Raw genomic sequence first — 12,539 nt, 5'->3', positions numbered from 1 at the left:
ATAATCCCTCAAGACTCCCACTTTGCTTGCATTTTGTTTATACCGATTTGACGGGATTAGCAATGACAGACCAAGGATGTTCAATTTCACCAACTTGAATGGCTGTCATCCTTTCTAATAAGCCTTTGGCGATGGATCCCAAACCTTCGGGTCCGGTGGGTATCTCGATATCTCTACCTTCGTATCCGATCCTATCAGGTCAAAGCAAGTACAATCAGTAATCTGATCCTAGTCAGGACAAGTTGGGCTGATTTCCAGAACAAGGTCGGAGATATAGTTCCTCTGTGGTAAGGAGGAAGAAAAGAAGATATCGATACTAACTTATCAACAGCAGAAACGATCGCAGCTGTACCCGTACCGAAAACTTCAACCAAAGTACCGTTCTTTTCAGCTTCGACCAAATCGGCCATTATCAATTTACGTTCTGACACGACGAGTTTTTCGGGAAGGCCAGGGATCTTGTCCCCGTTGGCGTGGGCTCTAGCAAGGGCCAGAGCACTATAGGTTGAACAGGTTAGGAAGAATTAGCATTTGGCTTTTGGCATGTTCATGGGAGTACTCAAAGAGAATGAGGAAAACATACGAATCTCTAGTTACTCCTGGTAAGACTACATCATCCAATGGTGGAGTAACAAGTTCGACAGCTGACAAAGGTGTCGATCAGTATTTGCTGGTTCTTAGTGCAAATGATACAAGAACGAGTCACTCACTCCCATCAGGTTTCTTGAAAGCTACAAACAAATTCATTGTTCCGACCTACCAACGAATGAATATTAGATCACTTCTCCAAAAGAAAAGCTAGCTGACTTACCTCGGTCAAAGCATGTTCTTCACCTAACAACCACAAATTCTGACTGTAACCTTCTTTGGCAGCTTCAGCCTGAGGTACGACACCGGGTGCGTAGCTACGATAATCACAAAACAGGATTAGCATAATGTACATATTATCAAGCTGGATCGAACGGAGAACTTGACTTGACTTACTTCGCACCGAGCTTGTATCCACCAGTTCCACCGGGAGCGGCCCTAACGAATTTTGTAGTAGCCAACAACTGGACGGGCTTGAATCCTGAGGCGTAATATGGGCCGACCTGATTTTGGGAACCAAATTCAGTACTGCTCTGCGCTTGTTGATAATGAATGATCATTTATTGGGAAAAGTGATGCTAAAGACTGAGAAGTACTGAATGCACTGAGCACATTGGAACTCACAGGTGAACAGATGACGAATAACATAGCATCTGAACTTGGACCTACACCCAAAGCATTCTGGGTACCTATCAATGTTGGACCTGTTTCACCCCACATGACATATCAGCTATTTCTAGCGTCAAGAGCGATGTAGCTGAGTGACAAGATATACATACGGATGTAAAGTGAATATCCGGGTTCTTTAGGGATCCATTCAGAATCCAATACGACAAGCTTCTTGATCAATTCAATCAAAGCTTCTCCGTCGAAAGTCTATTCATGGGGAAATACTGTCAGCTTAAATCACGCTCGATAATTGTCCAGCTGACTTACAGGAAGAGCTATTCTAGCAGCGCTCTAACACAGGTAAGACGTCAGCTCTCGCGATTCACCAAATAATCAACCGAGATGAGAGAAGCTCACTCGGTTCATCCTGGCCATGTTCATATCTGGTCTGAACAACCTGACAGTTCCATCTTCTTGTCGGTAGGCTTTCATACCTTCGAACCTGGTTAATCGACCTCATCAGTTCATGGCATCACTGACGGGTGGTGAGATGAAGATCCGAGGTAAGACATACAATGTGAAAGCATAGTGGAATACAGTAGACGAAGGATCAAGTTCCAGTGGAGCATCTATATATATACGAAAGTCAACATTGATAAATTGACACCAGACGTTAATATCGTTGTTATTGGTAAGACAGACGTACAAGGTTTGATCTCAGGTGTACCCCATCCATTAGCAGAGTTCCAATTAACAGTCAACATGTGATCTGTGAATGTTTTTCCAAAGACCAATTTTGAGGGAGGTAAAGGAGTTTTGGGTGAGGTCGTCTTGGTGATTTTCAACAATGATGCCTGTGACGAGTTCATCATCACTATTAGCTATCTAACCCCCGCGATGTTTCTGCATAGTTATATGTATATACTCAAACTGGGAATCGGACTCACATCCAAATCAGGTGTCTGGATAATTTCACCGGTCATGACATCTCTCATAGGTTGAGGATTCCTCTTATACCCCCTCGTTTGGGATACAGCCATAGCCGGTCGAACGACGGCGCTGACATTGCTGTGGGCGAGTTGACGGGTGGTCAAGCGGGTGAGGGAACGTAAAGGGGTGATTCGCGACATGTTGCTGAGGTGATGGGGAAGTGGTGTTGAGGAGAGAGTGGTATGGAAATTGCTATATACGTGTGTATATATGTATGTAGAAGTGATGATATGTGTCCTGATTTATCTCGAGTCTGATTATATTTGAGTCGTCCGTGATGACTGCCACGTGGCCCCTGTCGTCCAAACCCGAAAACACGGTCCGAGCGTTACATATCACTACGGCCGGAATACGAGTATACTGTATGCATGACGGAAATGATAACCACAGCGAGCAACAACCCTCTCATGCGTGGCCTCTTTCATCTGTCACAAACATACAATTTACACATATATATATCTCATGTGAAGGTCCCGTCACCAGCAAAAGCGACAGTGATGGTAATGGTGTTGGTGTTGATGGTCTGAATTTGCCGGCCTCGCACATCAAGATAGTGAAGTGAATGAGCCAAAACAACTATCCGATACATCCCATCCCATCCCATCCCGGCCGGATTTTATCTACTGTATGTAAAAGAAACATAATTTCAATTGAACGAAAGAGCCATACAATCATACAGACAGTAAAGTCATCATAGGTCGTACAAACACCATACACATACAGCTTACAATCCGAGCGATAGTTGCAGCACATACAACAACCGATCAATTCCATTCAACTGATCTTCGTTTCCTCTCCAATAATCGCTTAGCTCTCTTGACGTCCCTAGCTTCCACTAGGATATTGGCAGTATGGAAAGTGGACGAATATAACATTCTAATAGGCTGGGATCGACTTCCATTTCGAATGCCATTCGATGACGAGGATGATAATAATTCTGAAAATCGAGTGACTAATCCTGATTTATCTATAAAGCAGTCAACCATCAACAGCTGTTTATATGTTTCCTGTGGTTGAGCAGTATATGATATATGATATCTGATATCTGTTACTTACGTAGATGATATGCCCCTTTCTCCTCATTCTCATAATCACCTATCCCTCTTAGATCCAATTGCAAACATCTTTTTCTACCTCCGGCACTCCCATTTCCATTTCCACTGGTATTCCTAGTACTGGTACCGGTAAATTCCTTCCCTGAAGACCATTTGATGGGTATCTCTCCTACTGAATAATCAGATTTTCCATCATCCAGCTCATGATCCGCCTCGACATGGGAGTTGCTAAGAATCTCGAAGGATCTCTTATCGTATGGTGTGGGCGGTAGACTATATTCGTAAGGGGTCGGTGTATCAGGTGGAGGTGTAAACGTTTGGCCATTGAATCTAGATATGGTATGTTGATGAGATAATCCTTCCGATGAAAGATAACTCATCGAGTCATCTGATATTGAACGATACCCCTCACCTTCATCTTCAGTTTGGTCATCCTGATCACGATCGGGAAAGAAGAGTTCTTCTCGATCTGACCTGAATAATTCACTAGATTTACCATATTCCTCTCCATCCTCCTCACCATCATCATTCGTTAATATATTTTTCAATACTTCAATCTCAGTCACTAGACTTGATCCATCTTCATTCTTCGTATAACTTATAAATGGTTTTCCCCTAGGTAGTAGATCCCCGTCCGCGTTCCTCTCCAAGTCATCATTATCATTGAGTAGGGGTCGAGCGGCATAACATCTTTCAGGCCAAACCAAGAACTTCCTAATTCTTTCTGAGAATGTGTTTTCGGTCGATTTGGAGAATCCTATACATGCTAGTGGGGAAGGTAAGACGGTGATTTCTGGTGTGATGCTAGATGTTGATCTGGCTGGTGAAGAAGAAGTGGATGATGGGAAAGAAGGTTGAGAGGGAGTTAGTGGTGAGATTAGGGAGCGTCGTCTCGGTGAGGGTGTGGAGGATGGGTCAATTTGCCCTGTTCCATCAGAAACAATAGCAGCTATTAGCCACTTTCCCTTTCACATTCCACATTCAACGTAAGTTGAGTAGGATCGCCAATGCGAATGAAAAGTCGATGTTGCTCATATAGATTCACCGAACTCACATCCTTGATGATTGAATATATTTTTAGCATTTTCAAAATCGCTTTCTTTCACTAAAAGAAAATCGGTGAAATAGCTAGATTGGTATAAGATGGATATACCAGCTTTGGCCAGTGGAGCAGAGACGTGACGTAGATGAGGAGAGTCTACATACAAGTGTTGATCACGAAACTCGTTAGCTTCGACGAAACAGGTTGATGATCTGTTCTGATATGGTTGATACTGGTATATAAGATATTTGCTCACCATAATTTCCAACTTCATCTTGATCTCCACTCGAAATCTCAAATACCCTCCAACTTGTCGATATTAGGATCTCACCTTTCTCCCTTTCGCTTAGCGCTGACCATTCATGGGTGATGAGATCGAGCGAGCCAAAGATTGCCATCTAAACATCACAGACAGCATCAACATCAGAATGAGGTTCATGAGGGATAGAGGGATAGATCAAGAAGCACGGGGACAAAGAGAGTGTAGACGCCGTGTCAGACTGATCACTGACCTCAATTCTGTTAGATGTTATGTTGAAGAACTCTGCCGACTCGACCGAAGATCTATCGATCGTCCAGTATATCTTGGTAGTGTATACCTCACTTAATGATATGGGTATATGGACAATTGCGACTGGGTCTGAAAGTGCACTATGCATGTCAAAGGGATACATCAGTGCATCAGTCAATTGAGGATAAGTGAGTGGTGGAAAGAGATATAAGGGTAACAGAGACATACCTTATGACTATAGCAGGCATGTTAATCGACTTTGCACTTTGTTTTGATTATTTATCTATATTCTAATCTTCAACCAGGTCACAACGATTGTTATCCAATAGCTAGAAAGACGACTTTCCCACTGGAGTACTGAAGGATACTGTGCGTGTTGTTGGGTCTCTCTTTATATGGTTATGCTTAATTCCCCACTTCTCAGCTCCAATACATATCGATCTCGATGTTCATCATTGTCTAGTAAGTCCAATTCAATCACAAAATAAAGACTGAAGTGAAGATGGGGAATGATGGAATGAACTCTTTTCGTTGTTATGCACAGTCCAGATGAAGTAGTGGCTTGAATCTTCCATCTTCTCGCCTTGATCTCACTAAGATTGGATTGGTATCCAAGTAGAAGAGGTGGTGATGCTTCTTTCCCTCCTGCGCACTCCCTCTGTGATCTCGAGTTGCTTCTGTGTGCATGCGTGTCTCCGGAGTAAAGACGAGATTTGATCCGCCCGATGTTTTGATGGGATCGAGGGGTCCTTTGGTTTGATTATTGACGCTGATCGATGATGTATGGTTGATTTGATCTTGTTGTTTACGATGCCAATGAGAAGTGGGGTAGATCAATTCGTATCCAGGTAGGTCGTGATACAGTTCCGTACAGTAACCACACCACGCCGTACACCCAGGAGTAGGTTCGTGGGGGACCGTGTCTGAAAGTGTGGTCGCTTGGTCCTGATTAGCAAGTTCAGCGATCAAAGGATAGCTTAGAGTGGGGAAGCGAAAAGGCTTTTTGATTGTTGATGGTTGATGGTCAATGATTGATCGTTGGAGAGAGATCCCGTTAGTCTAGATGAGAAACGAAACAAAAGATTGTTCTTGGTATCTTGATCCTTTAAGGGTGCCCAATCCTCTTCATAATCGTTTTGTTCATTGTTTGACCCACTTTTTGATCCGTCTTGATCGGGAACATTGTACCGATATACCGAGAACAATACGGATGTTGATCTTCATGATAGTTTCGTTTCGCACTAGTCCACCATCGAGATCCATTTGCCGTTGTTCTGTGATTGAGAGCGCATTCATTATGATTTCAACATCAACCTGGGTGCTGAGATCCTTTTGACATTACTGAACAGCGAGGCACATGGTTGCCTGGTTGGTTCGAAGGCAGCAAGCTTGTGTTGTAAATACTTCGATACATCTCGAAATTTTCACTGATTGTCCCAATAAAATGAAGCCCTACTGCATGTAGATTATACTTTTTTCCCTTTCCTTTCTTAACTCTACTCTCTATTCACAGTATAAGTCAAACCAAATACCCCAACAAGTGAGAAGTACAATACTGTACTGTACTGTACAAGAAAATGAAAGGCGACGGTTATCGTACTGTACTGTATGATTTGAAATGATAGAAAATTTTTACTGTTTTCTGTAGGCCTAATTGCTGAAATACTGTCTCATGAATTATCTATACTGAGCCATGGAGTGACTTTCATGTATAATGGGATTACAAATGATGTACCGGTGCTGATTTATTGGTTATCACCGATTTCTCATCATCCGACTCCCCCAGATCATTCTCATCATGCGTTGATGATCTAGGCATAGATATTGCCTCAGGGGTAGATAAGATGTATTCGTCCGACCGAGACACCACAGTAGTTTGTTCAACCTAGACGAATCAATAGCTCGCATTAGTAGGTGCTGTGACTGCAACCAATAGAGTGAGATTGAGGATGAGATACTGTATGTACTCACCTTGACCATAGGCATCTGAGGGTTTTTCCTAGTTGACGAACTACTTATGGGCGATTGCATCTCGATACCACTTTCTTCATTATTCAAAGATCTTAATCCTGGTGGATAGGCTGCATAAACCCTTCCACCTGATCCTTTGCCACTTCCATTGGATATAGCGTGAATACCACCTGAAGCAAGTTTATCTTCCAGTAAATCCCGCAGATCCTGTCGACCGCATAATGTATGAAGAGCAGAATGATAGTATAGGACAGGTAGAATACAGGTGATGATTCTTCTCATATCGGCTGTGGAGATCGCAGTTGTCAGTACAGCACAGCTTACAAAGTTTGATGAATCTTGGGTTATGTTCGGTTTGACCATGTGGAGTTCACAAGTTCGAGGATCAGTTGGGGTCACTCACTCAACGATGTACCCTTGCTTCCACTTGCAGCTTCGAGTATGATTAGACAAATGACTGGAGGAAGCCTTGACGGGACCCACAAGTAATGATGAGCATTGGTCGTCACAAACTACCTGATTCACTTACATGGTCTCATAAACTAGTGAAATCAATTTTCTGAATACTCTAGTTTCTTTTGAGAACAAACTATCTTGAGTTTTGAACAAGAGGACAGTCACTGGATAGGGCCAGTCACACGAAGTCAGCGGATACCCTCACACAAAATTACGTTCAGTCTCTGGTTGGTGAATGAGTTGACTTACTGATTATACATAATGCACCGTCTACCACCAAGGTGACAGCTCCCCATATTTTGAAGAATTTCAATATTTGAGGCATTTTTTCCGGCAACTGCATGATGGTTTCAACAGTTACTTCTGGTAATTTACAACCATGTACGACAGCCCTTAATTTCACAGAAAAGGACCAGGATCAGTATCATTATCATATAAACGCAGTATAAGATGGACAGAGAGTCAAGTCTTACATAACGGTCATCATCATTTGTACCATACCGCCAATAGCGAATGGAGGAATCATGTAAATCTTTCTACCGCACATCTATCGATTACAGTACAAAAGCCAGCCACAATCGCAATTCAATGTCAGCATCAGCATGGACCGACAGAATCACAAGAAGACAATGATTTTGCATATAATCCAGTAGGGCAGATCTAATCCGACTCACCATCCATACCCTCCATGTATAATATCCTCCCGCACCGATATTGAACATTGCAGCCGTCAAGAGTCTAACCATATCTGAAATTACGAGGAATCGAAATATATCTTGGAAATTGTCTGGTCCACAATATACCAGTCGATAGTCCTGTTAATGAATGATAGATTCATATCAATATCAGTAAGAGCTAACAGGTATAAAACATAACGGACAGGAGGAATGTCTCCTACTTACCTCTGCACATGTCAACATTAATTCTCCTCTATACGATAACCACAACCACAAACCATCATGGACTGATCAGCTAACAGTTCCAATGCCTGATACTCGAGACTGGACCTCGAGATAAAGATTTAACTCACAGCTGTATAGTCGTACCGACTCCTATACCCCAGAGGAGATACGGTGAATCGCGATTCGTGAAATAAGTGAAATATTTGATTGTCATTCCTAATACCGATGTTACCAACATTGCTTGAAGTAAAGTTCCTATCAGACTGTACCACTGTGATACGAAAAGATATACCAAACGATCAATCATTTATCAGCCGTCATTTCTTATTCATTATGGGGGAGCTGGCAATTCAGTAAAGTACGAAAGACAAGTAGACAAAAAACTCACAATGGTATCTTCAGGTTCGGCTTTCATCATCTTCCATAATTGCGGTGTGAGTTCACTGACTGTGAACACATGGGTCGTTATATTTGACATTGACGACATTCTTCTGAATTTAAGTTCGCTTCTTCAACCCGACTTCAGGTTGATACAATGATAACCAGTGAATAAATGTATAAAAACTTTTGGACAGATTGGAGGAAGATCTTCTACAAAAAAACGTGATCAAAACTGTCTCTCGTGTATACAGATAATTGATAAATTGGAAGCTATGGTATATGAAAGGAAAGAAACGAAAAGGTATTCTATTATATACTGGAGATGAAATTCGTTTTCATTTTCTTACTGATTTCAGTTGTACTTCACTGTATGGTAATCGATAAGATGGATATCTCTGATTAAATACAGTACCTCAATACAATATGTTCGGAAGCATTGTTGATTGATGAGGATTGAAAGGGATTTGACCAGAGACGCAAGACAAAGAGCGAAGGAGCGAAGGATGGATATCGTTGATCGGTAATGTCATTATCATGATATATGTGTGTATGTTAACTTATGTGTATAGTACACATCCTTCTGGGTACCATAGCTTACCATACCATCCGTATGGCACTTCCACTTTCCCTTAGTCCGCCGGAAAGAACAAGAACATTGCTGAATTTTTTGAGGGAGCTCCTTTGGAGAATAGGTAATGAATGATCGTAATCAACAGAGTCTAAGCGGTTTTCCAAAGGAATACCTATCCTTTGACAATAAAGCACGATCGGATCATCTCTCGGTTGACCCATCAAAGGGCAGTCCTTCTTGCCATAAGCCGGGCCGGCATCGATTGATCAGTGATGGAAGATTGGTGATTGATGGGTATAATCTTACTATACAGTCAGTGAATAACACGCGGGGATGGTATATGAAACAAACACCCAAAACAAACAATCAGCTGATTGTCCGTGTCCTGATCCGCTTTCCCATACTACTGGGTTGGGTACACCAAAACATGTGTATTTGTGTGTGTATGATATATGTATGGGGCTTGAAAGTAACGGTACTGGTAGTATGATCAATGGGTTCGAGCGTTGATCATTACATGATCATCTGTTGAAGTGTTTCTTTTTTCACTGTACTCCTTTGTAATTTACATATTTAGCGCGCCTCCGGATAAAGCGGCGCTGCTCCATTCCAAGGCGATCATAGCTCAACCACGGCGTTGGCGTTGATATTGTTAGTCTTACCAAACTTTACCTAGTCGTGGAAGGTATTGTAAGGCACAGCGTCAGTCGAAGTTGAGGATCATCATGGCTCAAGAGCAAGGTCGAGATGAGCGTGAGCGTGAGCGTGACATTGGGCTCATTTGGTCTAGGTCCACATGATCAGCGACGTGATATGCTTCTCACGCTCATACCTCGTACTGTACCTCATGCTCACATGTCACCTCATAATCATAGTCGGAATGCCAATGTACATTTCAGTTCATTGAGAAAACGGATTGGATCTTGCAGGCACCCGCTCATCAAGGTCAAGGTGTGTCGCACGAGTCCCGTCCTCAAAGCGAAGAAGACTTGGTCCGCACATTTCGTATCTGTAAAACCCGAATAGTCATCAGGCTATTGTTGTACAACGTTTAAATTGCATAGACAAGTCATATTATACAGGATGCTATGCTGTGCTATGTATGATGGTCGTGAGATACATTACAGAATGACAGAATGAACGTACAAACGCTATTAATGTAAAGACGACAATACAGTATATTACAAAGTGTGCACGTTGCTTTTTATATATGGTCGTTACGATGCTAAATGCTATGAATGAATGAATGGATGAGACGGGTCATCCCCAATAAGAAGTTCCAGTTACAACAGGTTTCGGAGTCGGCATCTCCCCAGAGATCACAACCTTCATAGGACTTCTACTTCTTCTTTTTTCATTCCCTGTCCTTGTATCATCCTGAGAGGTGGGAAGGATATTACATGGTATATCCCATTTATCCGATTGACCCAATACGTCCAATAACCATTCATCTTTGTTATCTCTTTGCTGATTGTTACTACTATCACTGGCCTTGTCCTTGTCCGATGTACCAATACCAGTACTGCTGTTGCAATGATAATGCGATTTCAAAGTAGCTTTGGAAGAGTTGGATGAGAAGTTTAATCCTGATTTAGTATATCCAATCCCAGTTCCAGGATTGGTCGTTTTACCCATAGGGATAGGGACTGGGATATGGTCGATGTTGAATGCGAAGTCAGAACGGGGTGATAGAGCATCAGAAACAAATCGTGGACTATGTTGTTCAGCTTTGGTAGGGAAATTGTCGTACAGGATCAGTGGAGGGAATTTCGCCGTGATGGGTGTAATAATTTTCGAAGCAGATGCGTTGATGGGAGGAGGGATAGTTGATCGGTGGATGACGGCGTGAGGGATCGAGGGCGATGGGATAGGATCAAGAATTTCAGGTGGGATCTGTATTTGCAGCATGAAATATCAGCTAACATATCCTACATACCGCCACATCGAGACCAATTGTGTTATGGGTACGGTACAATGGTAATGAGCAATGAGTGAAGGGGATCAACTCACATCAGGTGACATCTCTACACCCACAGGCGATGCATCCCTTACACCTTGTAACCAACAATTGACCTTACTGTCCAACCGAGCACGATTCTTTGCGAATTTCAATCTTCTCTTATGATCATAACTTTCGGATCTCTCGTCATCACCGAGTCTCTTGGGTCTTACCGTCTTTGACCTTGATCTAATCCTGCCTCTGTCTATATCAATCCCCTCCGAGACTGAGATATTACTACTTTCCACTTCTATCTGTGATCCTTCATTGGTGATGTTGGTGATTACAGATCTATGTGTTGCAACGGACGACTTCGGTCCATCTACACGTCTCGAAAGATTCGTGGTATCCTGATCCTGATCGATCTTCTCTAGATTTTCGTGTTCTAGTAAATCAGGTTTGATCTTTCCATCTACCAACGTTTCCATTCTCAAGTTCGAATTCAATAACAATTCATTGATCCCATCACTGTTGTTGCCGTGGATGTTGCTCGATTGGTTGGATGCTTTGATAGTTGATCTTCTCCGTATATTATTGGGAGACCAAGACGGTGGGTGAGAAGATGGTGATGTACCGGAGTGCGACTGAGATTGGAGCAATGAATTTACATATTGAGATAGAGCCGCATGATACGCTGATACAGCCAATGAATTTTCGGTAATAGTGGTGGTTGGAATTTCCATTGTCGAGCTGGAAATAGTCATCGGGTACCTAACACTATGTGATATGTCCTCAGAGACACCACTCGTCTAAATCTCTTTATGTTAAGATCCACCAACTCCCGCTAGAAAAAACAACAATGAGAATGAGCGAGAATGGTCGAACGTCAGATTCCAATCTTGACTATGTTCTTGCCTCGAACCTCCATCCGATTGAGCGGTATCACTGCCTTCTTGACTTGTACTTTGATTTCCACCTAGATATTTGTCTATCCGCAAGTTATAACACTTGTTGAAGGCTGCGGTATGATTTGACTTTGACGTTCTCTTGGTGGTGCGGTATTGTGGTGTGATATGGTGGCGCTGGTGTATGATGTCACCTTCCCTTGTATCCCGTTCCGTCGGATAAATCGATTGGGTTGTGGTTGTCTGAACCAAGTGGAATTCCTCTTGTAAGGATATGTGATATTGATGTCCAGGTTTAGATGTATTGATGTAATCACTCGAGGTGGATACGTCCTGCTTGAATGACTTGTGCTGTATTTGAATGTTTGAATTGGATGAGGATGAGAACGAGGATGAGGACGAGGATGAGGATGAGGATGACGAACACTGTTGACTTGATTGTTTGACCCAGACCAGTTCCTGAGTTTTTTTTTCCCTGAGACTAAAGAGGTAGATGATCGTCAGAGGCTGACCAGTGCGGTGCAGTGCAGTACAGTGCAGTACAGTATTATTTGGGTCCGGGGATAGACACAAAGGTAAAGGTGACGATGCGCTGAATAAGAAGATGCTGGAGCGGGTA

At 42.6% G+C, this 12,539-nt stretch overlaps 4 protein-coding genes across 4 annotated transcripts; all 4 read right to left on the bottom strand.

The window, feature by feature from the left end:
• Nucleotides 1-37: 37 nt before the first annotated feature.
• Nucleotides 38-2,327, bottom strand: L199_003588 (branched-chain amino acid aminotransferase; the record flags this gene model as incomplete). The annotated part of the gene is made up of 13 exons (XM_064889318.1): nt 38-191; nt 322-498; nt 584-644; nt 711-756; nt 812-905; nt 985-1,091; nt 1,213-1,292; nt 1,368-1,464; nt 1,525-1,548; nt 1,615-1,699; nt 1,772-1,826; nt 1,904-2,051; nt 2,145-2,327. 13 exons carry the CDS (start codon nt 2,325-2,327, stop codon nt 38-40), a joined length of 1,311 nt encoding a protein of 436 aa, XP_064745390.1.
• A 624-nt stretch (nt 2,328-2,951) lies between these two features.
• On the bottom strand, nt 2,952-5,043 carry L199_003587 (uncharacterized protein; the record flags this gene model as incomplete). Its single annotated transcript, XM_064889317.1, has 6 exons — nt 2,952-3,154; nt 3,244-4,167; nt 4,297-4,440; nt 4,541-4,682; nt 4,797-4,935; nt 5,024-5,043. The coding sequence occupies 6 exons, from the start codon at nt 5,041-5,043 to the stop codon at nt 2,952-2,954; spliced, it is 1,572 nt and encodes a 523-aa protein (XP_064745389.1).
• A 1,472-nt stretch (nt 5,044-6,515) lies between these two features.
• Nucleotides 6,516-8,611, bottom strand: L199_003586 (uncharacterized protein; the record flags this gene model as incomplete). The annotated part of the gene is made up of 10 exons (XM_064889316.1): nt 6,516-6,680; nt 6,767-7,053; nt 7,170-7,234; nt 7,296-7,386; nt 7,472-7,614; nt 7,696-7,769; nt 7,897-8,037; nt 8,125-8,152; nt 8,253-8,395; nt 8,513-8,611. The coding sequence occupies 10 exons, from the start codon at nt 8,609-8,611 to the stop codon at nt 6,516-6,518; spliced, it is 1,236 nt and encodes a 411-aa protein (XP_064745388.1).
• A 1,725-nt stretch (nt 8,612-10,336) lies between these two features.
• On the bottom strand, nt 10,337-11,758 carry L199_003585 (uncharacterized protein; the record flags this gene model as incomplete). Its single annotated transcript, XM_064889315.1, has 2 exons — nt 10,337-10,969; nt 11,087-11,758. 2 exons carry the CDS (start codon nt 11,756-11,758, stop codon nt 10,337-10,339), a joined length of 1,305 nt encoding a protein of 434 aa, XP_064745387.1.
• Nucleotides 11,759-12,539: the final 781 nt, after the last annotated feature.

The sequence above is a fragment of the Kwoniella botswanensis genome, chromosome 1 (assembly GCF_036426115.1).
Source record: "Kwoniella botswanensis chromosome 1, complete sequence".
NCBI lineage: Eukaryota > Fungi > Basidiomycota > Tremellomycetes > Tremellales > Cryptococcaceae > Kwoniella > Kwoniella botswanensis.
This window is presented reverse-complemented; position numbering and strand designations above follow the sequence as displayed.